The 25,613-nt window shown below is 33.5% G+C and overlaps 3 protein-coding genes across 3 annotated transcripts in view; all 3 read right to left on the bottom strand.

Moving 5' to 3' along the window:
* Positions 1–1,445: 1,445 nt before the first annotated feature.
* Positions 1,446–11,481, bottom strand: LOTGIDRAFT_238844 (hypothetical protein). The gene is made up of 13 exons (XM_009051933.1): positions 11,073–11,481; positions 8,194–8,485; positions 7,886–8,000; positions 7,546–7,708; positions 7,204–7,342; positions 6,929–7,035; positions 6,046–6,270; positions 4,582–4,872; positions 4,211–4,441; positions 3,680–3,956; positions 3,261–3,428; positions 2,777–3,004; positions 1,446–2,585 (listed from the first exon to the last, which is right to left on the bottom strand). Exons 1-13 carry the CDS (start codon positions 11,223–11,225, stop codon positions 2,050–2,052), a joined length of 2,925 nt encoding a protein of 974 aa, XP_009050181.1. The 5' UTR covers positions 11,226–11,481; the 3' UTR covers positions 1,446–2,049.
* A 2,028-nt stretch (positions 11,482–13,509) lies between these two features.
* Positions 13,510–20,724, bottom strand: LOTGIDRAFT_173857 (hypothetical protein; the record flags this gene model as incomplete). Its single annotated transcript, XM_009051934.1, has 12 exons — positions 13,510–13,579; positions 14,127–14,173; positions 15,535–15,701; positions 16,271–16,465; positions 16,671–16,753; positions 17,379–17,461; positions 18,815–18,901; positions 19,054–19,169; positions 19,484–19,568; positions 19,831–19,938; positions 20,148–20,237; positions 20,605–20,724. 12 exons carry the CDS (start codon positions 20,722–20,724, stop codon positions 13,510–13,512), a joined length of 1,251 nt encoding a protein of 416 aa, XP_009050182.1.
* A 4,319-nt stretch (positions 20,725–25,043) lies between these two features.
* Positions 25,044–25,613, bottom strand: part of LOTGIDRAFT_238845 (hypothetical protein) — a 4,357-nt gene continuing 3,787 nt past the window's right edge. Inside the window, exon 4 of the mRNA XM_009051935.1 lies at positions 25,044–25,428. Coding sequence (XP_009050183.1) covers positions 25,094–25,428 — 335 coding nt within the window. The 3' untranslated portion in view covers positions 25,044–25,093. The remainder of the gene's footprint in view (positions 25,429–25,613) is intronic.

The raw sequence follows: 25,613 nt of genomic DNA on the forward strand, positions 1-25,613 counted from the left end.
GTTGTATCAACGGACGAGGACAAGGGATTTAAATTAAGTCAGATGTATAGTCTAGGCCTACATGATGAGGAACAATACACGTCAAAGTTCAGTTGAAAAATGTAAACAACACATTCAAAATGTAAATGTACTCTAGAAAATAACACTTACCGAATCGGATTCACATAAAAATGAAAATGCCAAAGATAACAGCAAGCTCATTGGTTACTCCCTATACGTAAAAATCACTCCAAGCCCAAAATTGTATCAAAATATTTCGAAATCAACTGTAGCTAAATCACACCATGTGGATACGACCTTGTCCTTCCTGCTTTCTCCCATCAATAACAACAAACCGACGGTCACGTGTTTAGATATATCGTCTGCTAATCTTTGAGTTTCGATTAAAAAGTCAGACGATAGTCCGAAACTTGCTGTTCCTCACCAGCCTTGATCAATGTTTGGGTCATAAATCAAAGACTTGTGGTGGGTTTACATATTTTGTAAGCAGGTCTATATCATTTATTCGTAACATTTGTAATCAAATTCGCCTGTTTGTCAACCGTCAAAAATAAATATTTAGGACTAGAAACTTAAGAAATTTCGGAATAGGACGAAAGATTGAGAGACTGGATAATGTAGACAAAAATATCCATTTAAGGCGGGAAAGTAAGTCAAAGCGGAAATGAAGAGATCCTGTCAGTGGTGAGGCATTAAATTGGTCTTTTATTCTATTTAAAAGGCAGGAAGTCGTCACAATATAATGATTCATGGTAGGCCTAAGTGGAGTGTAGCATTAAAGAAAAATCTACTGGGAATTCCTTTCCAAATGTGAATAAGACAGTTTTCAAAGCTTGAAATGCCACAGATTGACAGGTAATTGCGTTTGGTTATATCCAAATGTAAAGGGAACTTTACTGTGCAACGTGATGTAGCAAGGCTTATATTCCAATTATACCCGAATGGGTTTTTTTCTAGGCATATACCAGCCATTGAAGTCTGAATCACTAAGAAAGGGGAAACTTTTGCGAAAAATACGAAGACATATTCTATTTAAATCACTGTGCTCCCTATGGGAAACAACCACGGGCCTAAAACGGGAATTGAAAGTTTTGATAGGTCATTTTTTGATCTAAGCCATAATACTTACAGTTAGCAATTGTCAAAACAAGGGGATGTTTATCGCAGTTCCAATCAATGATAATATTGGCGTCTGTATTTGCGTCAAACGACAAAGCTGTGAGTATAGTTTGGGTATTGCAATTTTGGTCTGGGATAAATGAAAAGGAAGTGTATTATCTCCCTTTACCCATAATCAAAACATATATGGAAACCGGTGGATAGCAATGCCGATGGAATGATTTTATTGAGTCCCACTAGGCTATACCAGTAGTGTGGTTTTGGTAATGGTTATTTTAAGAATATTCAAAATACCATGGAGATACTCTTGATTTAATACTTCATTTAAAATTATTAAATTTTAATTTTCCATAATCTCATAATGTATATCATTTACTTGAAAGACAGTATTCTCTTTCATTTTCAGGTTAAATCTAACTGTTTCAAATTAACAAACGCTCTTCAGAACCATGGGGTTGAAACATCACGAACCTAGTAGGTTCATTTTATATTTTTGTTGTTAAACCTTGGTCCAAAACTGACTGACTCCTCATGGGTCTTTGCTTTTTGTTTTTTTTGTTTTTTGCAGCCTGATTTTTTAGGCAACATTTCTATTCTACCCATAAATGGCTTACTGATAACGGCGCAGTTACATGCCAATTTCTGGAATATATACAATGCCGCAATAATAAACGAACTGACCTAAATAGCTATGAGATATGAAGAATTAGTTCGGAATAGTGACTTAAATGGAAGGAGAGGCTATATATATCCTACATCATGGTTATGTTCAACAGTTCGTGAATTGAAAGTGACCTTTTTCCAAAACACAACAAAATGATTTTCCAGATTTGGTATCTCACCGGTATGTTGTGAGTGTTCCAATTTAATATAGAAATCTCATCTGTTTTACTGATACATAACATTTCACTAAAACTGGTATCCATGTGATCAATCCCACGTTTCACGATCTTCATGGAATCTAGCGGGATATCGTCCATCGGTTTTGTAATTCATAGACGTTTCGTCGCATGCATCAAAAGCAACCGATTCCAACGCCATTGCCTTCTTTCGAGCCATGCGTTTTTCGTGGGATTCTCGTTTAGTCCAACACAAACAGCAGCAAGTGACTACCACCAACATTAATATGAATCCACCAACGGCAGGAATGATTGTTTTTAGATAGTATATGGAATACGCCTCGGTTTGTTTGTCCCATTTCACTGCAATATCCGTCGTGTATGATAGAGTCACAATATTGGACACATCAGCAACGTTTCCATGTTCATCTCCGGTCCGGACAGCAACAAATATAGTGTTATTTCCTGCAGGTGGAATATTCAAAATGATAGTCTCAAATTCACCAGGTTCTTTTGGGTCGTCAAGACTTCCCAATATAACATGGACGTCGGTTATGACGTTCGTTTCGTCTATATTTTCACGAATTTTCGCAAAATCGTGTGAAGTGTGTATGTAATATCTGTGTGCTGAAAAGAGAACGAAATATACAAGTATCAAATCAGAACAATAGTACAGTTTAAGAATCGAATGCTAGTGAAACTTACAGCTCATAAATCATACACTAAAGTCAAAATCCACACACTAAGATTAATGAAGATAGAATCAGACACAATAATACAACTACGGATGCCAATAGACCGTTTTCAGCGAAACAAACCTTTTCCTCTATCCATATCGTTACCAACTGCTGTCCATCTTAAACTAGTTCGTCCTGTATCTTGATCAAATTCTTCGATCAATAAATCTGTAATTCTGGACGGAGCAATAACATCAGCAATATCCGCCAACGACTGTGGGAAACCTTCTACTCGGAATTCACCAGCAGATGATATCCTCTCAAAATCATCCACAGGGGCTAATTCTTGGTCAAAGTTTGGTGCTGAAACTAAATGAGAAAGATAAAAATGAAATGTGCAAAAATGAAATCAATGCAATTAGTGCAGGAGCTTTGATAAACGTTATTCCAAATTATTACAAAATAAGGAAATATTTCGGAGGAAAACCTAATTCAGTGAGCATCTTGTGCCATAAGCCAAATAAATAAACCAAGTACCACGATCTGAATATAACAAAGTGCACAAAAAAATATTCTGGCCAAGAAAACCCTCACCATGTTTAAATAATAAAAGATTACTCCTTACATGTTTCTCCTACAGCTAAAGCACCAGAACGATTTCCTCTGGTAACAAATTTTGTAGAATTACTCTTTCCAATGACGGTTATTTTCATATTGTAACGACCATTTCCCTGTAAATCTTTAGCTAATATATAGGCTGAGTATATTCCATCACCGCTAATTAAATCAGATCCTGTAATACAAAATAATGTTCTAGTGGTCGACACCAGCCATCATTCTTCACCTCACATTTTACATCGGCACTCGATATTTAGTGTGTCAGTTTGTGATTTAATACGTAAATTATGGTTTCAAATTAGAGAACTGTGTCGTACAAAAAATAGAACATAAGCTGCATAAACACTGGTAAAAGCTGTATAGTTATGGGTGAAATTCACTTTCAAATATATTTCTTTAGACAACTTTCAACGAAAGGATACTCACCAATTCCATTATCCTTTAGTGTGAAGAAACTTGAAGTCGATTTGGGACCCTCGAATGTTGCATAGACCTGAGCACCAAGAACCGGTGCATTACCACGTCTAACTTCAGAAAAGACAACAAACATTTCTTTTGGATTGAATTGTAACTCGGTCTTTGAAATCCAAGATTTAGTTTGGATACTTGTTGAACCATCTTCAACCGGTGGTTGCGAAGTGACACTTATAGATACTTGTGTACCTGTTCGCCATGGGTGTATTTCATATGTCCATACTCCCGTCTGTAATGAGAAGGAACGCAATGGGCTAAACTTATTGATAATTCTCATGATGATACAACTATAATATTGACGTATTATGGTACTGTTACTGTTATAACATATACTGTAAAATTTGCGTTGAGTGTCATATTGATGAAGGCAATGGAGATGATTGCCATTGATAGAAATAACAGCTGTTGAAGCATGGGTATGGTAATGTACCTTATTGTCGTGATTTATCTTTGTGCTAAATGATATGAATATACGCTACCTACCAATGCATTTCCATGTAATGGAACCTGAAGAAGTCCACCGGTTATATCGTTATCCAGGGAAGATGAGATATCCCTGACTTTAATTTCGGTGTTATTTGGACCTCGAATAATTACATCAATAGGGTCTTCATGCATGAATGTGAGTATGGTGTCCTTCCCCAGACTAGAATCAATGTGGAATGTGCCCTTATATGGAGTTGCACGATCAAGAATTTGTGTATCCGATACAACCTGAAACACAACATTACGAACAACGATTATTATATGGCATCAAATGAAACTGTTCAATGTATTGAATCATCCAAAAGGTAATTGTATTGTGTATATCGTTATGTGATTGATTTGACATTTTGAAAGAGAGCTAAACTTACAGTAACAGGAGATTCAAAACCTTCCGATGTTTGAGGCATAACCATAGCAGCTAAACTATCAACCAATGTAGATTGTCTCTGTCCAGAAAAGAAGAAGGTCCGTCCACCAGTTTCATCTGCTAATGCAGAAATACCGGTCTCGGCCTTCTGGCCATAGGCTAAAGCATGGACCATTACACCCTGCTTGAGTAAGGAAGGCTTGATATCTGTTATCCACGGTGATTCATTCTCTTGACCATCTGTAATCAGGATCAGTGTACCCCCAACACCACTTTTAGAATGCAGTAAGGCCTGTGAAATACAAAATGTAATACTTATAATAAGAAGGAAACGATTTTTTAATGTCCTAACCAAGTCTCGAACGCAAAGCACCAGAACATTAGCAATAGAAGAATAATCGCTGTTGGTTTGCCACCAAGAATAAACCAATGGCTAGATTTTAAAATGTAGTTTAATATAAGAGAATAAATATTTTAATTTAAACAGGCCAGAAATGTTTCAGGTGACATTTTAACAGAATGACAAATTATAGCTTTAAGATAATCAACAAAGAGGCGTTGCATTTTCATTGTATTTAAAAAGGTGCATTTAGCTATAAACATAAATTTGATCATTATATATAGAGGAATATAGGATTCGGTTAAGATTGTTGATATGGAAGAACAGGAACACACAAGTTTCATATAGAATATCTGATAAGAACCGGATAGTTGTAATCACCAGATCGCCAAATGTCAGTATAACTGCTCCAATCCAATAGTTGTTATATTCTGAAGCTAAAATTCTATTTGAAAAATGAAATTGCGATAACATAACTTGAATACAGTACGGTTAGATTAACTAAATTGACAAATGTGTGTGCATATTCTGAGATAATAATCCTGACACTTGCTGACTATAATTTATGTGACGTTACATCCCATAACCGTCACATGTGTTGATGAAGATTTCGCCTTTATTGTCATCTGCTGTCACGACAAGCAGGGGAAGTTCGACATTAAACCTGGTGAAGTTTATTTTTATTTCACCACTTGAAAATTAATATAATATGCTCTATAAACTGGTTTTATCCATAACATAATATTTATTACAACCAATTTCTCCAACGCGTATTTGCAGTTGTTCTACATAGATGAAGTACTGGTAGAATTGTATGCTTGTAGTAGTCCTCTTTGAAGCCCATCATAAATCTACATTAGGACAGTCAGTCACAGAGATCAGCATTCTACCAGTTCCCAACTACACTAAAGTAATTCATTTGACTAAAAAAAGTTTTGAACTGTGTGCATTTTTGATAGTGGTAACGGTTAATCTGATTCAGTTTCTGTGTTGAAAAAAAAAAAATTTGTTTCGAGTATGTTGTAAGAACCAACTTTTGTATTTACCAATAAGTAGATCACTCTGCTCTGCGGGGGAGCAAATTCTTGAACGCACGTAAAAGGTCGAGTACAAATTACGACTTACCTGGATAGCCTTTAATAATCCCCCTCCAATACTTGTCTTTCCAGTAGCTGTTTTAGGTAGTCTGTTGATTAACAATTCTCTATCTGCTCGAGAAGAAATCCGTACTAATGGTGACAATGTCGTTGCTGCTGTATTAAACTCAACTATACCCAGAGAGCTACCAGTTTCAATACTGTTCATAATGAAATTGGTGGCAGCTTGACGTAGGATTTTCAATGAGGATCCCTGTAATTAAACCAAACCACAGTATTATTGATGTTCACGTATAACTTTGAACCACAATAACTTCTTTGACCATTCACGGGTTTGATTTGGGCTTTCACTATGCGTAAAAAGTCTTCAGAATTACCAAAACATTACAAAAAAAGAACAATTCTTTCATCCTCAAACAAGAAATTTCATTTTTTTATTTATTTCGTTCCCAAGTTTATTTTCTCTGAAAATTGGGGTATCCGAAAGTTTAACTTCGTCAGAGACGTCGTGTCGATATAGCCTCTGACACCCAGATTTCTTTCCTCGCAGCTGTGCGTAGACGAAGTGAGACCAGATTATTGAGTCTACTATATACACATGACGTCATCAACGAATATTCAAAATAAAAAATCTCGTAAAAAGACTAGTCGCATTTTTAACTTTCAAATGCGGATATTTATGGATACACGTGGCTAAGATGGCTCAAATTTCGAGTGTAAGTTGTGAATACTATAACTGGTTAGCTAATCTAAACAATCCCCGTTTTGGAGACCATGGTACGATTAACCACGGACATTGACGAACTATGGACTTTAAAATGTTCCATTGAAATTTAAAGAACACGAAGGTTGTTGTTGTTTATTCGTTCCCTTGCATATAAAATCGCTGTAGTTGGTTAAACCGCACTTACCGACATACTTCCACTTGTATCAAGAACAAGAACTCTTCTTCGCGGTCTGACTTGAACATATCTAAACGTTGGAGTAGTATCAAAGCCTCGTGGTAATGATTTGTGTGCTGAAATACCAATGATTTGATTATAATGGTCGCAGGGTATAACTTAATCAAACAGAAGTTTAAAGCTTGATATACAACTTTGGATTGATCTAAATTATATAGTTATCCTGATTGAAGACCGCTTTTTACTCACCCATGAAAAGCAGTAATTTGATAAGATCATCTTACTTGATCTGAAATCGGGATGTTTCTTCATGACTTCCCATGCACTGCGGTAATTACACAGTCTGTTTTGTCTGTTTGGTGCAAGGTTGTTATGGCGGAGATGTACGGGTGAGGAATAGGCATCATCGCAGAATTCTACAACCTGCAATAGAAGAAAATAAATTTCGAAGTTGGTTTATCAAGCATAAGTTGGCGTCAGAGGAGGAACGTAAATTGGAACAATAATACAGATATATATACACACGAATAAAACTGATATGTTAAAAGTATAGCGAGGACTATCTTATATTGAACCTTTTATCAGCACAAATTATAATACCTTCATGGGGATAACATACTACTTACACTTTCTAGGTATTGCATGAACATAATAGAAGCTACGGCCTTGTTCTGTTTTATACGTGGAAAGAATTTACAGCTGGCTGACGGTTTTCCCGTAAACAGATCAACTAGACATCCTTCTTTTCTGTTCTCATTCTTCAATATACCCTCTACTTCTGTTGTACATCTGAAGTCAAAATACATGTCGCCCATAACGTACTTCAGAATCATAACATGAAAAAGTTGCTTAATTACAAGGATTGTTATTTATGGGTTCCAACCATGTGGAATTGAAAACTGAGTATAAGTGAACATACAGTGCATAATGTATTCAATTACCTGATAATTAATTGATACATCTTACCTCGTGGGATGCCACTGACCAGCATATCTATAAAATGGCGAGTCCTGGGGATCAATGGGATATTCATCAAATAATCCCCATCGCAGATGAGCCCATTCATGTGCTAGTGTTTTACCTGGAAAATATCAATGGAAATCACAAAAAACTACCACAAGAAATAAAACGAACTGAAGGAAGAATCATTGTAGACGACTTGAAGCTGCTACTAAGTTACTGATGAGAAATTCGATTAGGATTTTTTTTTCAGTGATACTTGACCTTCGTGAAGGTCAAAATATTCCACAGATTTCATTTTAGTATGTGCTCACCTGGTAGTCCCCATCTGAATGTGACCTCATAATTTAATAAATACTCTGGTGTTAAATGAATGTATAATCCTGGAGATCCGCACTCGGCATATTGTTTCACATATGGTGCATGTCCATAGGCTGGGTTTTCAGTGTCTATCAATATTTGCGCATGCTCAGTTTCAGAATCTTTGGCGTTTGCATAGAGACTGCTATGACTCCATGTTTGTGGTATAACTATTGTAATTTTTCGAAAATAGATTCTCTGTCTGGTGGCTGTGAAAAGAGCTTGTGATGTTACTGTTAAATAATTCTGAAATAACGAAAAAATACTAATTAATAGTAGGCCTGTGATGTGGTATATTTTGTTAGGTATCAGATATTATTCCTGTCTGTTAACAACATTGTGAACAATATCAGGTTATATATTGAACTTAATATTGAAATTATTTTTTTTACTTCTTTGCCTCGTTCCCGAAGCGGCTTAATTGTATGACTCTTAGGACGCTGACCAGCATGAAGGTGGGAGATGGACTGTTCCCTCCTATGTCGTATCTGTCACGTGTTGTTAAAGAAATGTGACATCTTCCTTATTTCAATGTCCATAGATCTCTTACAGTAGGTCTTTTCGTTTTTGGGTCAGTACATTTATTGTCAGTAATAGCTATAGAATCTATTGTCTGAAAACTGGTTCGTCTGCATATATAGCTAGTTACAGTAACATATATTAATATAAACCGAAGAAACAACGCAGCGAGATGAACTCACTAAAGTAATGCCTGCCAAGATACTCGCAGCAAATTGTTGAATTTGGACTTAATAGCTGAAGGCAGATGGATTGATGAATGACATGAGGGAACAGTCTTGTCCACCAGCAGAATAATATTTGACAAATATGAACGAACTTTTTCACACATAATTATTTGAAGAAAACGTTTTCGCTATTTCATGGTCGTTTAAACACAGTATGCTTCCATACAGTGGTCTATTGTTTTAATGACATAAATGATACCTTAGCTCTACAACCTGTCTTCAACGTTCTGTTATATTGGCAATAAAAAAAAACTATCCATCAAAACTACAAGAGATACTCGACATTAATAGTGATGAGATGGTAAAAGTTATAATGTTTCTTTTTATGGTACTCCGAAAGCCAACATTCTCCTCTGTTAAAATGTATTACTGACATTAAACGACGAATTTATCATGCATCTCTTTTTGTGTCATATTATTATATTATACTAATCAAGTGTTCTGTTCAATAAAAGATTTCCTTACATGTTTCGGGAATTGGGATATCATAGTATAACCACGTTTTACAGTGTTTTGATTGGGTAATATACATTATTACAAAATGTAGAAATAACACAAAGTGAAACATCCAAGCCATGCATTTTGATCAGAATTAGACCTAGGTATTTCTAGAAACATGATTTGATACGAATAGAATAACTTATAAGATCATTTAAACAAAGTTGATCATTAAACTGTCTTGATGCCACTTCTAGAACATGAAATGCGGTTGTAGATTTGAGTTGCCAAAAACGTACAGTAAAGTGATACATTTCAACATCAAAATGCACATGTATAATTTTGCATGTTGTCGTGTTATGATGTATGACTATTGTACTAGAGTTGTCAAATTTCCATAATTTTAACATAGCAATTGCGCAATTATTTTTTTAATCTCAGTCGACAAACATTCATAATAGTTTATGTAGTTTCCTGCTAATGATTTATATACTATTGTATCTTCTATCAGTATAATATATTTATACATTCCTCTTTATTCTAGATTCCAAATTATTAAAAGCTAATTCATTATCATTTTCTTTTTTTCAAAATAAGGGTTACGGGTTACTCCCCTTGAATTTGGCCTCCATCAATAATTTTCATTTGAGAACATCAGATCCTACTTTTCTTGAACCTAAAGCCATTTAATTTTATGCCATTACTTTTTTTAACATCACTATTGTTGAGATATCTTTTTTATATGTAATTTATACTCCATATCATTATCGCTTAGAAGTGAATTCGTTTCCACGATATGGAGGCTATGCTCATTGGTAAGGTTCACTTTTTACCTGTTTCAATTGGCTTCAATCGCATGCTCAGTGGGTTGAAAGTGTTCAAAAACCCATTAAGAAATTTAATTTTTGAATTCATCTGTGTTATATTATGTGATGTGGTAGTGTAGTGTAGTGTCGCCTGTCTGGTACCATGGTTTCAATTTTCAACCCCTAACACCAAAATTATGTCCAGTATTCAAAAAGGAGTTGACAAAATAATATATTTTTCATTTTGAACTCGGCCATTGCATTTATTCAATTGTTAGAAATTTCACTGTCTTTGTTGATTGTTCCTTAACGAATATCTGCGTCAAAATATTGTTATTGTCAATCAGATTTAGTATTTGTCAGTTAAATTTTATAGACATTCTTTTATAAACAACGCCATTTCAGATGTTTTTTTTTCTTGATATGCATACATATATAATATAATACTTTGTTTTAATGTCAAAAAACTGAAGAACCTATTTTTAGAATTTAAACTTTAATCTCATTTCTTTGTAAATCAATTGTTTGTAATATTATTTATTACATTAAGCCAGACTGAAATGTTGATTCAAGTTGGTATTACGTTTTTATACACATTTTCCCCCTTATTACTTAAATGTGATTCATCATCTGATGGTCGACCGACACCTTTATCCGATAAGCAAGGTTTAATTCACAAGGAACATCAAAGATGTAACAAAACACAACAGGCAATTACTGTTCTTCAAAACTTTCATCCTTGATTAACTTTATAATAAAATATTTTTGTTTTGGAAATATTTGGAAAATATTTGTCTGTTTTTTTTTTTAATATTGGTCTTTGATAAATTGTGACACACCCACCTCTAATCTTTTGAGTATATTCGGATCTTCTATGACATTTTTACCAATATTGATAACAACCTCTTCATAACCGTTGTCAACTAGTCTGATCGAGTCTACTGTAGGTAAGATTAACCAGCACAATATCAAGTTAGCATAATTCCAGTCGAACATCGTCGAGAGATGAAAATACAAATTGATTGAAACTTTTGATTATCCAATTAACTATTCTGAAAGAATCATAGTGGGGGTGCCAGAACATGAGACAGTAGTTCCTCGTCTCTCAGAAAATTTCCAGGAATATCCAAAATTACGAGGATCACAGGAATTTAGGTCTTGAAATTGCAGAAAAAGCGTCTGAGAAAAATGGAAGCCAAAAATGTTGAAAGGTAACGTTATATAATGATATAGAGTCACATCTGTGTGTAATATTCAGTCCAAGTGAAGGTTTGTCTCCAGGCGGTTTGACATGATTTAAGACGACAGGTAAAACTGTCAGCAGTCGTCAGGAATAAAAACACATTTACTCCCCATTTTAGACCCGTTTACAACGCTATCAACTGACAAAGTTACATGAAAAACATGCAATGACCGATTTTAATGTAATTTCAAAAAGGAAGAATTTTGGACTAACGAAAAAATAATATACAATTATGTATGCAATGTACTCAATGTTAGAATAATAAAGGACATAATATGATATAAACTACTATAATGTTGGGTTCAACGACCAATGCAATGGCCGTTTTTTTTTCTTCATATATTTACTTTCTAACTGCATTGAATTAAGAATTTAAATTTGTTAAAAATATAGTTTTGAATTGCATGCTACTTGTCTGTGAATATCTTTCGGGTTAAGGTTTGGAAATTTGACTTTTAAGATAAAGTAATTTGTTCATCGGTTGGCATTTTCATCAACCATCAACCCGAAGACAGTCTAAGACCATTTTAAAGTTGATATTTAAATTCATTCAGATATAGTACATTAAAAAGGATTCTGTACTCAACAACCGGTCTTTTAATATTGTGTTTTACTCTCATCTATCAAATTGTGAATAAAATACCTTTTTAAGGTCATAGTGAATATTAAATCTTATTTTAACTTGAAAAAACATAAGATGTATAGTTGTTAATTATATCATTTAATATTAAATCTTGCATGTTTTACATATACCATAAAATCTCGGTAAACTTTTATTTGCTAAAATAATAATCGTGTAATCACAAAGACTTAATAGCGCCAAATAAACTTTGATTTACCTGTGAATTAACTTCAATATTAATCTGATATTATTCATTATATACGTTTTTGCATTTAAAGGTGATATCCCAGACAGAAAAAGTGTCAGAGGAGATTTAGTTGTAATAGATGAGTTAGGTAACATCGCCGTCATATTCAAGAAGAAATACGCAGAAAAAATTGAGATAAATTGCTTATTTTGATATCATCCATATGTTTTTGAAATAAATATGGTGATTACACTTAAAAATATATTTGAATTTAATAAATACGCTTTCTCAATTGATAAAATTGTCATTTCAGATGGGTTTGAACTTGTTTTTTTTTTTTGTAAATTAGATGATATTTCAAATTTATGTCATATTCTTATTCTAATTATATTATTTCCTTGATTCGGTCATGTATATCATCCTCCTATATAATATCATATGCTCTTTTCGATTTCGAACTGTCTAGGGACCTCGGTTTATTGCCCAATCCGACCGACTAGGCGCTTCCGTACCAAGGCCTCCAACCTGCCTCATTAAAAAGGCAAAATCGAATTGAAAAATCCAAACGTTTTATGTTAGCTACGGTGGAATTCTTGTGGTAATATTTGCACTATTTAGCCACGAGTCGTTTAATTCAAACAAAATCGACTCATCATATGTAAGAAATTCCAAAGTATTATGCAATTTGTTATTCGACCAAATATTCTTTGATCTTATAGTAAAAGTACATTCCTTTCTTTGTACATGTCAGAATGTAGCTAGTGCTTATGTTAAATATTTCCATAATTTGTGTCATTGTTTTGTTTTAAAGAAGATCATTGCTTTCTACGAAGAGTAAAATCTTGAAATGAACTGGTATGATAGTAATTACCAAATTCAGTCAAAGTTTCATTAATCTCAGCATTTCCTCTCCGTATTATTTATAACAGCGGGGAAAGTAAATAACAAGAGATTACCAAAAATGACTTTTATGTACGAAAAACACCTGTAGCCTAATCAGAATCACGATTCCCTAGGCAAATAAATAAATTATTTCGACATTTGATGCACGAAATATGTCATCGAAAATAAGTGATGTTGCAATTCATTCATGTCCTTAACTTTGCGTAATCTTAATTTAGGCCAATGCAGAATTCAGATGGTGTGTTACCCCATTAAAATCTCTTGGCCAGTTGACCACGACGTTGAGAATTTAAAATAGACATTGGTGATATATCCGACATCTAATTCAGTAAAATGCTGGTGTAGGTTCGAATCTTTTTACATCAGCAACTGGTAACTTATCCCCTTTCCATGGTCTGAAAATAGAATTGATTGAATTGATAAAGATGACTTGAATGAAAACTAAAATGTACTACAACAAGTTCTTTCGAAGATAATTAGTGAGGTAAAATTCACAATGACCCCCTACACTTTCCTTCTACCTCCGGGAACACCGCTGTTATTCAGAAATTAACAAATATAATAGTAACTATTGTTAGGCTTATTATTTTAGTATTTAAGTACATTACGGTATATTGTAAATCAAATATATTTATTAGCTATTCTGTAATACAGGGACGTATAGAATGGTTGTCAACTGCGAGGATTCATCTACAAAATTGCAAGCCACAACGATGAAATAATTCTTAAGACACTTATAACTCGAGAGGCTGAAAGTTTATTCTTCCGCTCAAGTCCGTTTACAAAACTATGACGATCAAATAATTCCAAATAACGAAAATAAGTTGGACAACGGAACTCAATAAATTCTGTGGGGTTTGGGAGAGGGGATATTGTTATGTTCCTTTGAAATCTTAATGTCTATATTTCTGTGATAGTTGAAAGAATTTTGTTATGACTTACTTGTAATACATCCGAGATGCATTCTTTAAATCAATGGGCGTAAAAACCTAAAAAAAAATAATAAAAATTATCTATCATCTGTCAAAATTTGATCTATGAATGTGATATATTGTCTCTTTCATTAAAAATTGGGTTAAATATTCCCCAATGCCACCTAGTGTATTACAAATCGAGTTTGTTTTCTTCTGTCAATCTGTTGAAATTTAGGTTTGTTGCCTCCGTCAAACTGTTTGATGGAAATTACAAATGTACCCAAGCCGAACTGTTTGACGAAATTAGGTTTGTTTCCCGTACCAAACTGTTTGACGAAAATTAGGTTTGTTTCCCGTACCAAACTGCTTGATGGAAATTAGGTATGTTACCCATGCTAAACTGTTTGATGGAAATTAGGTTTGTTTCCCTCGAAATTAGGTATGTTACCCATGCCAAACTGGGTTGAATGGGTTAAAATGGATTGAATACATTTGAACTATGTTAATAAGAACGTTTAATGGAAATTACGTATGTTACCCATGCTAAACTATTTGATGAGAATATGGAATGTTACCCATGCCAAACTGTTTGATGGAAATTACGTATGTTACCCATGCCAAACTGTTTGATGGAAATTACGTATGTTACCCATGCTAAACTGTTTGATGGAAATTACGTATGTTACCCATGCCAAACTGTTTGATGGAAATTACGTATGTTACCCATGCCAAACTGTTTGATGGAAATTACGTATGTTACCCATGCTAAACTGTTTGATGGAAATTACGTATGTTATCCATGCCAAACTGTTTGATGGAAATTACGTATGTTACCCATGCTAAACTATTTGATTGAAATATGGTATGTAACCCATGCCAAACTGTTTGATGGAAATTAGGCTTGTTACCCATATCAAATTGTTTGATGAGAATTAGGTTTGTTTCCTGTATCAAACTGTTTGATGGAGATTAGGTTTGTTACCCATGCAAAACTATTTGATGGGAATTAGGTTTGTTACCCATACCAAATTGTTTGATGAAAATTAGGTTTGTTTTCCGTGCCAAACTGTTTGATGGAAATTATGCATGTTATCAATGCCAAACTGTTTGATGGAAATTAGGTATGTTACCCATGCTAAACTGTTTGATTGAAATTAGGTATGTTGGCCTGGAAATTAGGTATCTCACCCATGCCAAACTGTTTGAATGGGTTAAAATGGATTGAATACATTTGAACTATGTTAATAAGAACGTTTATCCAAGCTAAGATGCTAACTTTGTTATCTTGTCACTTTTTTGAGCATTATTTCACTGTATGAAAACAGCATTGTCAGTATTAGATCTGTAACCTATATCATCATGCACAAACAATAAACCTGATAATAGACCTAATGGTGGTGTCGATGTCTTCAAAACCAAGAATAAGTTTCACTTACAGGCATATTATAATTCTGTACAGGTTCAAAAGTCAAGCTTTTAGAAGACGACACTCTGCTGTGTAGACTTTTCCGTGTATCAGAGTCCAATCTTAAACCCTGTGACGTTATAGTCCTTGCTCTTGAAGCTATTTCCGCCTTCCTTTGTCGATCTCTTTCTAGTTGAGCTAAAATAAACATTGGTGTCAATGCAAAACTTATTATTTTGATATATCATAGGCGTTGACTAATTACCAACATGGGTGTTAGGTGAAACTGAATTGCCCAAGGGTGATCATACTTGAAGGCAAGTTCCAACGTCCTGACATTTGTAGATACGAACATACATAAATGTATTGACATAAATGTATTTGGAAAACGTATTTCGCTTGTCATAATAATTGTTCTTGTAACAGATGATTTAAGTACAAAAACTGAAGAAATCTCATCATTCATTGAAGTCAACCTAGCCGTAAATGGGTACTGATAATCCGTGAAAGATCAATTGCCAAGAACTAGCTAGTAAACGATGGCTATTTGTATTTGCGTTCTGTTCCGTTCCGCAAAACACAGATCAAGGGTAGAAATCTGTATTTTGCGGCACGGAACGGAACATGATTTATTCTTGTTCCGTTCCGTTCCGCAAAATACAAATAGCCGTAAAGGATCCTTTGTGAAACTAAATTGTTATCTTAGTTGTTTATTTCTTTCTTTTTAAAGATAGTCTTGAGAGATACATTATTGCTATTATACATACCAATAAAATCAGAGGCTGTCTTTGGTCGACACATATATTTTCTCACTGCTAATCCATATTCATTTCTCCTAGCAAGAGCTTCAGTCTGATCTCTACTACTAGCTGTACCACATCTAAATCCTTTATCACTGGACAGACTAGTTGTTAGTGTTGGTTGTGCTGTTTTTGGTCGAGCTTCTAACCTTGAATTCGTGCCTTAAAAAATATCAAATGCATGAAGAATCTTTTAAAATGGTTGTCTTATTTTAAACTCTGAAATATCAATATTTATTTATCTCTAAAACATTCCGTGGTTTTATCAGAATGTCCGTAGTTAGGACCACCAGGTGTAAAGGGCTGACGTAGCTTCGTCTAGTTCACCCAGAAATACTTGACCAAAGAAAGATGCCCTGAAACTTACCAGTGTTTCGCTGTTTCGGTACCCTGATTGGTGTGAGATTTACTTCGGTTAAAGTGTGAGGAACACTCAAGGTAAAAAAAAATCTGAAATATAGATACGTCATCTTCGTGTAAGTTAAACGTTATACAATCCAAAGTAATTGATTTAAAGTGATAATACATCTTAGAAAGAACATAAAATTTAAGTTCTCAAGAACGATCAATATGAGTATATATTCATCAGTTAGCTTACCTGGTGTCATGAAATTACAACAGAATCCCTATAAAATCTGGAAAATTGGAAAGTTCATAAAACTAAGTAATTATTGAAAAAACGCTTAATCTTAATATTAAGCGTTTTTCAATAGTTAATTGTATATTTATGAATAATTACTAAGTTTTTTGGATTTATCGGATTATATAAGAATCCTGTTATGTTATTTATGACACCAGGCATATCTACCGATGAATATATGCTCTTATTGCCCAAGTTTAAAATTCGTAAATTTTATGTTTATTCTAAGACGTAGTATTCCTTTAATATGCACTTTAAATTGTCGAAATTTCTTACTTAAAAAACGTAATCAAATTGTGGGTGAATAATGCATCTTACGAAGATTTCCATCTTATATATTATTTCGATTCCTCACGATTAATAATACACTATGAAAAACAATTTCAATTATTTTAATAATTCTCGAAGGTAATGACTCTATTCTTGTACCCTTACCTGTCAAAGAATTCTAATATATTAGGATGGTTGAACGTAGACACAGTACTGAAATTTTGTGATGCTGGGTCCATTTTCTCCGCCTACAGAAAAAAAGGATCATTAAATAGCTGATAAAAATTAATTTCAAATTCATACAACCATTTCAGATCCAAGTAAGATAAGTGATGATTTTAATCCTGATTTCTTGACATAAAGACTGATGATGGAGACTTTGACCCTGTAGTTATGGTTCACCAATCTCACGATCATATAATTTGTAGATAAAACAAATAGATAAGCAAATATAACTAAATAAATACGACATTGATTGAATATGTAAGATGTAAGATATATTGTTAATATTTGTGAAGCACTTAAAATGAAATTTTTAAAAAGAATCAGTTTAAGAATCATTTAATATGTTGTCAGGAGTATTTAAAAAAAAGAAACGACTAATTTCGAGAGAAAATAAATACATAGTAGATGGTCGGATAGAAGACAGTAGATGATAGCATGTTGCAGATGATTAACTTAAAAATGGTACTGATGATCATCATAAAATGGTAACATCAGCGTATAAATTGCAGAATATAGGCTAAAAGATTGCCCAGTGGTAGATTACAAATATCTAGCTAACAGATTGCAGATTATCAGCGAAACGATTGTTGATGATCTGCTAAACTGATTGGTAAATGGTAAAAAATAACCAGATATGCAGCTCAGATAGGGAAACAGTCTAACTAATTGAAAACTACAGATTATCTAAAGATTACACCTAAAGAAATACAGGCGATCTACAGGTTCGGACAGTGTGAAGTCCATTCAAATGTTACCTTCTTAAGAAATGCATTTTGGTCACCCGATAGTTTTGACGATAGCTAATAAAATATAATTGAAAATAAATTAGGAGTATACAATCAAAATATAAACATACAACATGCAACAATTAAAATACAACATATGACAATCAAAATACAACATATAAACATTATTATAAACAACATCAATGACATTAAACGATTATTACAAAGTATATGGCCATGTTTTTAGTTTACAACTGAACATAAAATGTTATCATTTCCATATTCTCAAATAAATCATTGCATTAAAGCATGTTTTATAGTGGTATAAACCGAATTACATGAGGTTATTGGTGAACCAAGATTGTTCATGTGAATAGGTTAATACAACATGGCCAAGAGATACATGCAATTTCTCTCATTTAGATGAGAATGTGTTATGGCTTGTTGACCAACGTAATTGGACTAAATATCTTTACCGTCGAGATGGAAATGAAAGCTTCTAAAGTTTCTTGCTAAAATACATAAATTTAATAAGTGTCAGGGGCGGAATCTATACAATCAATTGTATTCCCTGCAAATCATGTCTGTAAGAATCATGAATAAGGCTTCAAAAGACTCAACAAAATACATGAAATTGTTAGAAAAACTTACCAGTGGCCTGGAAATTGAACCACGGATCATTAGAGCACAAACATGATTAGGTTTGATTTTTAATGCCATGTCTAGATCTTCTAATGCCTGTAAGGAGAAAAATATTAGCATTACGAAACGTCAAAAGGGAGACAATAACCTTCTGTTGTGCTTTTCTAGTGGCACGTAACTACCATAGGGACTGGTTGAACCAAGATCACCTGGCTTGTGGACACTTTCCTAATTGCATAAAACCATACCATAGAGCTTTCTTCTCTAGAACTTCTGACTAGAGCTCGTATACAATATACATCAGGATTCTTGGTATCTAAAACAACAGCTTTCTCAGCATCTTTTAATGCTTTGACTAAGTTTCCTACAATAAACAAAACAAAAATTGTATTATTCTTTTCCCTCCACGAACATTATCAGATGTTTCAACTGAAGTTACTGCAGCCGTCAGACAGATACCACATTTTAATCATTTATGCAATACCAAACAAGTCAAATCCCATATATGATGGTAATTAGATGAACGTCTTATTTCCATTTAATTTCTTCTACAAGATCAAGGAAAATATAAAGTAACCGTTTGAATTTGAATGAAAGTCAGTATGTCCCTTCAAATGCAGGGTGTCACTTTTAAAGGAACACACCAGGCCCTTGTGAATCTTCTTATAGGAATCTTACCTATTTTAATGTAAGCGAAAGCTCTTCTGGTCATTATAGGTGTCATTAAACAACTGTTGGTTACACAGCCAGCTAAACAACCATTCTGAAGAACAAAACAATACCCTTAAGATCTGCCAGTTCATAACGTTGGATTCCCTTATAAAAGAAAGGTTTTCAGAGATTTAAAGGATTCTATCAGTTTCTGATTATGGCTGACTAATATGAAAAGTTTACCCTTGTCGCGATTTCAAAGCAGAAATGGGCCCACAAAAATTAGAATCATGTCAAATAATTATCAAATTCTGTAGCTGTCATTGTAAGTTACACTTTTTGGAAACGACGTTTTAGATCAATGCTCATTGTACCTTGGGAATAGATACAAGCTCGAAAGCTCTGGTATATTGTGAGATAGCCTTTCTATGTCGGTCTAAATGTTGGTAAGCAACACCAAGATGGTTATACAGCTCATATAACTGAAAATATAAAATTGTTAAGTGAACACATATCATATACAGATTTGACTGTCAGTCTTACTTTTCTGCTGAAATTTCAAAATTCTTATAAATTTCAAATTGTGAAGAATTCTTTCTTTGACCTTATATTGAAAACATTCTTTTGAAATAAAAATCTTCCTGTATAATCTGGTAAAACTTGTTTTATATGTAAATATCGTTTGCCTTACCAGCATGTCATAAGAAGGTGGTGCTTCATAATCTTCTGGGAAATGTTTTAGATCTATCAACCACAGTAACTTTTCATAGCATTCAATAACCTGAACCACAATTTTAGTAATTATCATAAGATACAAAGGATAAATATTTTATCTTTGGCACCTGAGTGGGCCAATTGAAAAATTGTGCCAGGACAGCGGAAATAACCCACTTCAACTGTCTCGGTTTATAATGTTATAATCGATCGCACAACCTTTGTTTTGCATCATGTAAGCCGAATTTTTGAAAAATTTTGATTTTAGCTAGCTTCTGTCAAAAAAAGTTGTGGTATCTATTTAAAGATTATACATCGTACAACCGGTGTGAAAAATCTTAAAATATTAATGTAAATTTTAATGTAAAAGGTATAAAGAGGTCACTTTTGCAAATACAACTTCAACTAACATAAACTAGCCTATAAACTCATACCTTTTGCCATCGTTTCCGTCGTTCAAATATCATGGCAGATCGCAAATATGACGTAGCTTCTTGATTTAAATCTTCTATAGAATTAAAATTCCATTGGTCGTCCTCATTAAAGGAAATCATGGTGATGAAAATATTAAATCTTGCCGAAAATATTATCCAATGAATAAAATCTCCTCGCTGCCCTTTTTTCCTAAATTTCCCTCGTTAAAATCAATTCCAGATTCCTTTCTGCAAATAGGAAATTGACTGGAGTCAAATCTTACTTCTTAAGGCAAGTACAGTAAGTTAAAAAGTTGAAATATAGCTTACAACCACGACACTGTATAATATATACAAAGAAAACTAATCCTGTTTTTCAATAGATCGGTAGAGAAATCGATAATCTCGCACTGATTTATTTCACTTGTAAATCTCAAAGTCTAAATAAAGATCGATCATTTCCTTTGAATTAAGACTGTATTAAAACACCTAAATCAGATTTGATATAAACTGAAAATCAAATTCCTAAGAGCATCGAGATTGAACATAAATTTTCTAACTCTAATTTTTAACAGCCTTTGTAGCACAGAAACCTATCACTCTAAAATTCAGTTACTATCTTACCATTAGTTCTGAGATTTTTCTCAATAACTTCCAAAAAACAGTTTCTAATGAAAGGTCGGTTGCAGTTATCTAAATCCAATATGTTTTACTATTACTGTTAACTTTTTGCCTTGTTGCTCACAATAATATTCTAATAAATGTAATTTTTTTGATTGCTGATTTCATTCAACATCTAATTTGTTGATCACAGAGTTAACATTAGTTTGTTGACCACGATCTTTCACATAACAAAAAAAATTCTTTAGACACGTAAGTTATCTTAAACGTTGCTAGTTAGATTTATTAATTGGCCTTATCTTGGTCTATATCTTATATTTTAGTCTTATCACTATTCACACAAATATAACATATAACTAAAGGAGATATATAACTTAAACACACAAATAACTAATAGCACCTAGTGAGATCAAAGCTAGTTATCTAAATGAATTTACCACATATTCTCTAGTGTTCTGTTGTGTCGTATCTCGTTTTGAGGACAAATATTTAAATATAAGTCTTTTTATGCAATCCTAATATGTTTGAATATTGCGCATAGACACACGTCACTTTTGAAAATCAATATCCAAGAATCGAAATTCCTTCCAAGATCAAATTACATCCGACGATATTGCAATCGATTCCTCTTTTCTCCTATCCTTCAGGTAGGAGTACCCATCCAATGAAATGAACCACCTCTTACAAATTTCAAACAACTGTAACAGTAATAAATTTCGTTCAGTCGTTATGTTTTTGACACAGTTTACGTCCACTCTGCCTTCATCATAGGAATGAAGACACAATCGAACAAGAAAACACCAAGAGACCTTAAGTTGCGTGTATTCCACTCTTTCAAGTCAGAAATATACATAAGTATATATTGTATTACATTTTTTAAGGACTGTTTCTAACACAAGTAAAATTTATGATCCAATATCTAGGTCAAGAACTTGCCAATGTAGGGTCCTGTAACACTAATCCAATAATCCACCGTGAATAATCTGGGTTTATGTGAGATTACCTAGGTCAAATAGGCAGATTAGTGAAAGTCATATAGCAATGAAGATTTACAATAGCTCTGAATAACTACTCGTGAATGTCCCTCGCAACAGTCAATCATATCTTTATGATACGCAACCTTTAACCTGCATTGACATGCTGTGAGACACAGACTTAAATCATTATGCAGGAACAGCTATGTGGATAATTTTTTTATTGAAAGGACAGATTTGCCTTTTTGATGGGTTGATTTGAGTCTTGAAAAAAGTCTTCAGAAGTATTAGAAATGTATATACGAAAATCGCATAATTCCTTCAAAAATCCAATTCCCGTCATTTTCTTAGACTAAGGTACGATCGGTAAAAATAATGGCGCAAATGTTCCTTTAAGGGGCGTAAGAGACATTGAAATCGAAATAGATTTTGATGTATTTTTCCCTGAGTGAAATAAAGTATCGCACATAAAGTTTATAAGTTCTATAACATTTTACATCACAATTCCTCGTTTTGGGGAATGACTGGCGTCCGGCATGTCAAAAAGGAAAATTAAAATATACTTTCAAAATTTATGATGAACCGCTATAGATTGTGTAAGTTGGAGATCAAGCAACTTGCTCCGACCACTAAGGAATATTTTCTTCTTAAAATTGACCATATAAGACATTTTGTTGCCCGAAAAAGGACATTAACCTAAACCCAGATTGACTTTCTTTTGTATTTAAGGGTATAATAATACATAGTAATAGGCTTTTATCTATTTCAATAAAACACTCAAGTTTATTTATTAGGTATAATAATATAATAAATATCAAAAATAGTTAGTAGTTCACATATTAGAAAATAATAAATATATTATAACTTGGTTATTAAATAATTTTACACATTCTTCAGGTATGTCCAATTTAATGAACTGATATCAGACTTCTTGTTGAAGAATTGGGTGAAATTCTTTGACTGAACCTTGTTGATTTATTCCACGTCTTTCTTGAAGATAGTAGGGCTGAAATCTATACGCACAGTTCCCTGCTCTGAAGAGGTAGAAGGGTTACAGAACAACATTATTGCTACAAATCATCTATACTTTTAAGTATTTGAAATGAAAAATTTCATATTTAGTCATACTTCAAATATTAACATCAAACACCAAACCTTTGCTGTAAATGAAGAAAAGGATCACCTCGTATAATATGGTCCCAATGTGGTTAAAATCTGTCAATAAGCATGTAAAAGCCAAATATGAGGCACTTTCATCGCCTAGAACCAGTTGAGGCACGCCTACCTGCCAGAAAACTCTGGAACCATTCTGTAAGATATATTGTATCTTTGCCATGGGTAATGGGAATTAAGCAATGTCGAACAAGGCATGTGATAGTCACTAGCTTGATTAGGAAGCGCCAAAATGAAGCACTTTTGACTGTTGATACAAATTTAAGATCGCCCGTCGCTCATACCATTTGAAGCGACTTATTTTGACCGAATTTCACATCTCAAGGGAGGTAACTTGTTCTTCATTTTTTTTAATAAATTGTGTTGTTGACTCACTCCACTAATTTATTTGCCATCTCTTCCCATGTTAAAACACGAAATTCAACCTTCTACAACTTTTTCCAGAAATCTGAATGAAAGCTTTCCAATCCTTAATGTCTCCTAAAAATTCAATATGTGATGACCATGAAAAGTTTGAGCTACTAAAATTGGAAGTAGACCACTACCGGTTATACTCATCCGCTAGAGTTTAGCAGTTCACAAAACGAGTTTTTTGAGAATTAGCCTTCCGCCTTTAGGTCTCTCATCATCTCACCAAATCTTAAAGATAATGCAATTTCAGACATCAAATTCCCAATCTAGACAAAAAATTACTCAAAAATAGGCATGATAAAACCCCAAAAGGGAGAGAGAAAGAAGATTTCTAAAAATAGCCCGGACTACATTCGTTCATTTGCATAAAATGTTTTAGTGGAGTGAGCCCTTGTAGGTCACTTTGAATATATTGATGCTGAGTTACAGATGTACTGAGTCTTAAAACTGTTAAGAGGTGTTAGGGGATTTTAAAACTTGTTTTTCATACAAAACCATTTAACATTTAATTTCTTAACATACATTTTGCTCTCTTTAGATCTTAACATAATATACAGGAATAGTGTTATATTTATATAACATCTATTAGTCTTAAGCTATCCGTTTTATACCCACTTAAAAGAACCGGAAGTGGTATGAGTCTATCAGCTGATCAAGCAAATATATTATACTCAAGAAGTGACTTAGTTTACAGCTGACAGCACTAATAAGATTTCGTTAACTACAATATTGATATACACACCAATAGACATAATTATAGAGATTAAACGAGTTAATAACATTGTTATAATAATAAATATTGTTAAAGTAACAAAAATAACACCGGGCCGCAAGCAAATTTTATACTGAAAATCAATCAGGACATAAATATAAAAAGTATGTTCTGATTATGGCTATTTAATATTAACGTACATGTATATCAAACCATTGACTCCTTCATTAATGTCATGTTATAACACCTTAGTTTTACATACTTTCGATACGCATATTGCACGTGGGATATTAGCCCCTTTTGTATACCCCACACTTCCTTTAAAGAACAATAGCGTCGCCATATTTGCTTCAGAACACTTTTGACATTGTTCGGCAAGTCAAACTAAATTGTTTCCTATTATAAACAGTGTATATACACATTTGGATTTCTGATGTTGATGATGATTTGGGTTTCTATTGTAGATGATAATTTGGATTACTGATGATAATGATTATGACACATTATAAAGACATGGATGATGATGATGGTGATAATGATGAAGATTATTATCATTATTATTCTGACACATTATAAATATGTGGATGATAATAATAATGAAGATGATGATTATGACACATTAAGATATAGATTGATCCGCATCTGATACTAATTGCCCTGAATTTTCCTGATTTTCAGAAGTTCTAACGTCATTTGTTTCGTCCGGTGGTTCACTGTTCACAAGAGCACCAACAGTGTCAGTTTGTACCAGGACGTCAGTTTGTGTTGTTTGATTAGTCTGTGTTTCCCTGCTTGATTGTCTGTAATACACAGAGTAAAAAACTTTGATATCGTTCGTTATTTTAAAAGTGTCAGTATTTCTCATGACCTCGTCATAGGTTGGTAGATCAATCATATAAATAGCACCAGATTCTCCGTATTCTTCTGGTCGACTACGATAAGGCCAGGGTCTCGCTGAAAAATAAAATTCGTATACACTGTACCAATCACGTTTAAATTCTGACATCATATAACTGGAGTATATTTTTTTAAATTTGATCTTCTGTTGCAGCTTTGTCAGTCTTAAAGGGATTGTAAAGAGGTTTTCTTAACTTGTATTGTAGCAGCGACACCCTTAGAATCAATTTGCACTATTCCAA

This window comes from Lottia gigantea (assembly GCF_000327385.1).
Source record: "Lottia gigantea unplaced genomic scaffold LOTGIsca_175, whole genome shotgun sequence".
Classification (NCBI taxonomy): Eukaryota; Metazoa; Mollusca; class Gastropoda; family Lottiidae; genus Lottia; species Lottia gigantea.

What these genes read in the sequence shown, in the direction of transcription:
- LOTGIDRAFT_238844 (XM_009051933.1), bottom strand. Translation starts at nt 11,225, where the DNA reads ATGTTCGACTGGAATTATGCTAACTTGATATTGTGCTGGTTAATCTTA. An exon ending in TTTAGCTGTAGGAGAAACAT is followed by an intron (nt 3,005 to 3,260) that starts GTAAGGAGTAAT and finishes TTTCTCATTTAG; the next exon opens with TTTCAGCACCAAACTTTGAC. An exon ending in CGATATGGATAGAGGAAAAG is followed by an intron (nt 2,586 to 2,776) that starts GTTTGTTTCGCT and finishes TTCTCTTTTCAG; the next exon opens with CACACAGATATTACATACAC.